Here is a 4,791-nt window from a genome sequence, read left to right on the forward strand (position 1 = left end):
AAGTATCTATCTATCTATATCTATCTATCTAATGGCCCTATCTATCTAATGGCTGATTCAGCATTCACACTGCATCCAAAACCAAGGGGGTTACCACATGTAAAACATTAGTTCTGGGTTTACCTTAGAGACACACCGTGCAGGATGAGAAAATGTCCGTTTTTATTTGGACTCCGAACCCTAAATGTCATAATCTCTCAAGGTCTTTATCTTCGCTGCTTTACCCCATTTGGGTGAAGGTCTTGTGCAGGAGTCCCCCCTGACATTAGAATATCTCACGGGCTCTCAGATCACCACTCACCAGATATAATGTAACCAGATGTTTGTATGTAAAACACGCAAAATATTTTGTTTTGAGACAGCTCATGTTTTTGGTCAGGTTTTTTCCTTTACGCTTCTCACTTCAGGTCAACCAAGCACTTGCAGTATCTGAAAATGAATGTATCAATTAATTTTATATATCACTATATTGAAAAAGATGAAATGCTATTCAGCAATATGGTCACACTTCAAGATCCGCTATGTTGCTGTTAATGAAACACTGGAACTGAGCAATAGGCATATGTGTTTCAAAATGCCATTTATGTTTCAAGCACCCTGTGCACCCTAGTGCTATGGTGAAATAATATTAGGCAGCTTCTTGTTTGCGGACAATGAGTCAAGATAAGCGCAGTAACCATTCATTTCTGTCAACTCAAGGAGCATCATGATGTTGTTGAAGAAGGCACAATATACCATGAATATTTTTTACATAAATTATAATAAATTATCAAGATACCATCGTCTGTAGATTATTCACCTGTAATCTCACATGCAACAGCCACACAGACAGCAAAATACATGACATAACAAAAGACAATTCACAATAACAATAAGAAAATCGCCAAAACATAATTTATGTAATTTAAAGTGTTTGAAACAATGGTCTTTTTGAAATATAAAAGCATGCCTAAGAAAAACAATGTAAAGCTTTGAACTGAACCTGAAGCTTTCATCAGAAAATCTATCCCCCCCTGGCTTTGTAGAGGTTTTACTGAATACAGTTTTGCTGTAGATCTTGATTAACAAATGTAATGGTATTGCTATTACTAAATGTGTCAATATTCATATGACTCATATAAAACAATAGTCCTTCCCTTTAGATCAAACCTGTTTCATATAACCCTACATCCATAGGCCTGGGTCTTATAGAATTGAGTTATGGTACCATGAAATTGCCATTGTTCTTCTTTTCACGGTTGCTTGATGACTTTTGGAATGAAGTATTGATCATATGCTTTGGCCAGTAGAGAACCTCATATATATAAACTGCATAATCTATTATGACCTGATCGTTGGCTCATTCATTACCAGATAAACTGGTTGATAGATGTGTCAGTAAAAACTGTACCCAACTCTTCAGAAAGAATCCAGGTGAAGTGAATTATGATGTGATACCTCTTTTGATACCCTCGACAGTAATGTTTTACAAGATATGTGGGTGAGGAGGGTTTCACATAATTAGAAAGTCACATTATAGTAATTACATAAAGGGTGCCATATGATAGAAAAACAAGTCTATTTTTCATTACATATAGCTAAATCTGTATGAGTAAGGCTGACCATTTTATGATTGTGTTTCTTCAAATCAATTATTTTCTTAGATTCAATTTATACAGTATGTTTTTAGAGGTAGTTAAACCTCAAAGACACTGACAAGTAACACTTGAACACAGTTTAAACATGGTAAGAAAGACATTTACACTGTATTTAATTCTATTCAATTTCACATCCTTGTTCTTGGTTACAAATCAAGGATCTGAAAAAATCGAAATGTGTTTGGTTAACTTGCACTAAGAGCTATCGGATGGACTTGTGATTTGAGATTGCTACATGAAACCAAAAGAGATAGATTTGACAGAATCAAATTGTGAGGTCCTGAAATACCGTTCTATTCATCTCTAACTGACTTCATGTCTCCAGGGTCTACAATGGCGCTGCGAATAGAGCTGAACTCTACCGTGTTCCCCACTACATATCTCCAGACTGGGACCTCACAGAATGACTCTGATTCTGACAGCATGCCCCATGTGGACACTGTTCCAAATGTCACTTACGTGGACTTCTACCTTCACAAGCCCTCAGTAGCAGCCATCTTTATTACCTCGTACCTCCTCATCTTCCTCATGTGCATGGTGGGAAACGGAATGGTGTGCTTCATCATTTTGAGAAGCAGAAACATGCGGACTGTCACCAACCTTTTCATCCTCAACCTGGCCATCAGTGACCTGCTTGTGGGAATCTTCTGCATGCCAACCACCCTCGTTGACAACATCATCACAGGTCAGTGGCTCATGTCTGATTGCAAAACATCACTCTTTCATCTGCCAGGGAACATGGAAAAATCACGAATGCATTCACTGTCTGGAACTTCTGCATCACTGAGGTATTCGCGCCACAATGACATGAAGTCATTATTTCGTTGTTGTTCACGCTTGGTTGCTGAACAGCGATATACCATCTGCCAGATCCACTGTCAGAAGGAATAGTGGTTACACAACATCAGTAGAATGGCTCCATGCTGACACCATGTTACAGCAGCTTTGGAGCCCCTTTGAGCTTTGTGAGTTCATATAAAATTAACACACTGGTTGCCACTTAGAGGTCATCAGAGACCTACTGTTGTGAAAACCAGGGCTCCACTTCAGTGTCATTCTTTCATCACTTTTGGGCCCCGTTTACCTGAGGAGACCCCTTTGAAGCTGTTGACATTTATAAACAAATTCATACATGGTACACACACTTTGCTGTAATATCACTGTGCCATTACAAGTGGATTGAAGACTTGTTTCACCCATCTACACATTTATACCATGTGAACCTGTAGCCATGGGCTCAGTGATTGTCTTCCTCTGTCGCAGGTTGGCCATTTGGCAGTCTATTGTGTAAGCTGAGTGGAATGGTCCAGGGCATATCGGTTTCTGCATCCGTTTTCACTCTAGTGGCCATAGCAGTGGATAGGTAAGCCCACCTAATCTATTAATCAATCTATACCTATTTGTGGTTTTAGGTATAGTAAGTGACTAAAGCAATTCATAATACCTCTGAACTTTTATTTTTCTGTCTTATAGATTTCGCTGTATTGTCTATCCCTTCAGACAGAAGCTAACCATTTCGACTTCAACTTTGATCATTGTGATTATTTGGGTGCTGGCCATCGCCATCATGTGTCCATCGGGTATCATGCTTCAGGTCACCAGGGAGCATAGAGTCTCCATTCTTCTTGGCAATGGCAATGCGACACGTTCATTTTACTGGTGCCGTGAGAACTGGCCCAACCAGGAGATGCGCAAGATCTACACCACCGTCCTCTTCACCAACATCTACCTGGCACCTCTCACCCTCATCGTCATCATGTACGCCCGCATTGGCGTAACTTTGTGCCGGACATCCATCCCGGTTTCCCGGGGCCACTCAGGCTCGGAGGGCAGCAACAAGACCAGGCATGAGAACAGACAGGCGGTGTCGAGGAAGAAGAAGAGGGTGGTGAAGATGCTGCTGATCGTGGCGCTGCTCTTCATCCTGTCCTGGCTGCCGCTGTGGGCACTGATGATGCTGAGCGACTACGCCAGCCTGACGGAGTGGCAGCACCGCGTCATCAACATCTACGTGTACCCGCTCGCCCACTGGCTCGCCTTCTTCAACAGCAGCATCAACCCGATCATCTACGGCTTCTTCAACGAGAACTTCCGCCGGGGCTTCCAGGCCGCGTTCAAATTCCAGCTCTGCTCGGCGGGCATGGAGCGAAGGAACACCTACTCGCACAGGGTCCAAGGGAACGCCGTGCTGCCGGCAAATCCGCTGATGGCCAAAGGGCCGGTGCCGGGGTCAGGCCGGAGGCGGCCCAATGGGAAGAGCCTGCGGCACAACAGCAGTGAGTCATCTGGCAGGGGCCAGGAGCAAGACCTCATCATGGAGGACCTGGAGAAGGTATGTGAGGATCACATTCAGTGAAGCGTGCGTAGAGTGAGGCAGAAAGCACAGGCTCATATCATCGATTTTGCCCTTTTCAGCCCTGAAGTCCTGCCTCGATGGCATGTGATCTCGGAGCTAAGAGCAGAGACCGGATGAATGAAAGATCTCAGAGAAGCAGGTGATGGTGCAGAGTAATGCAGAGTGCAGAATGTAAATACAGTGGAAAAGGGTGATACCGGTGTTCTGATACTGACAATAGTCATTCAGGGAATAACCTTCATCTCCATGTACTGTTTCAATTGTATATTTAAGTCATAGATTTTGTCTGCATGTTTTTGCACAGTGCCAACCAGTAAGTGATTTTTTAGGCTTGTTTCAATCAGAGCATGGAGTCATCTAGGCAAATGATTCACAGATAATGTATCATCTAGATTTCAATTTTCTGCATAAAATGGTCTGTGAACAAGAGTGTAAAATGACAAAATGACTGAGGCAGAGATAAATATCTGTACGCAGCACACTTGAGAACCAGCAGTTTCTCTTTATCTGTCTTACAGTATATCTCTCTATCTGTGTCCTTCTCACAGATGATGTATAACTTATGAGTTGGCACAAACATTTACATACAAAAAGGTCACATATGTGTACGTTCAGACTAGGCGTCTTTTTCGCAGCTGCCGGCGTCCATTTTATATTGTAAGCCGCGTTTTCAAGAAAGTCCTTTGCTTCTTTTAAAACGCAGTCACGGCTATCTTTTCCTACAGCTCAGAGCTGATTTTAAAAGTTGAAAAATGTTCAACATCTTGGATAAACACACTGCGGCATGCTGATTTTTTG

General features: G+C 42.3%; 1 protein-coding gene across 1 annotated transcript; it reads left to right on the forward strand.

The window, feature by feature from the left end:
* Nucleotides 1-435: 435 nt before the first annotated feature.
* On the forward strand, nucleotides 436-3,993 carry LOC134100394 (neuropeptide FF receptor 2). The gene is made up of 4 exons (XM_062553570.1): nucleotides 436-457; nucleotides 2,083-2,322; nucleotides 2,901-3,000; nucleotides 3,111-3,993. Exons 1-4 carry the CDS (start codon nucleotides 436-438, stop codon nucleotides 3,991-3,993), a joined length of 1,245 nt encoding a protein of 414 aa, XP_062409554.1.
* The last annotated feature ends 798 nt before the right edge of the window (nucleotides 3,994-4,791 follow it).

This window comes from Sardina pilchardus, chromosome 14 (genome assembly GCF_963854185.1).
Source record: "Sardina pilchardus chromosome 14, fSarPil1.1, whole genome shotgun sequence".
NCBI lineage: Eukaryota > Metazoa > Chordata > Actinopteri > Clupeiformes > Clupeidae > Sardina > Sardina pilchardus.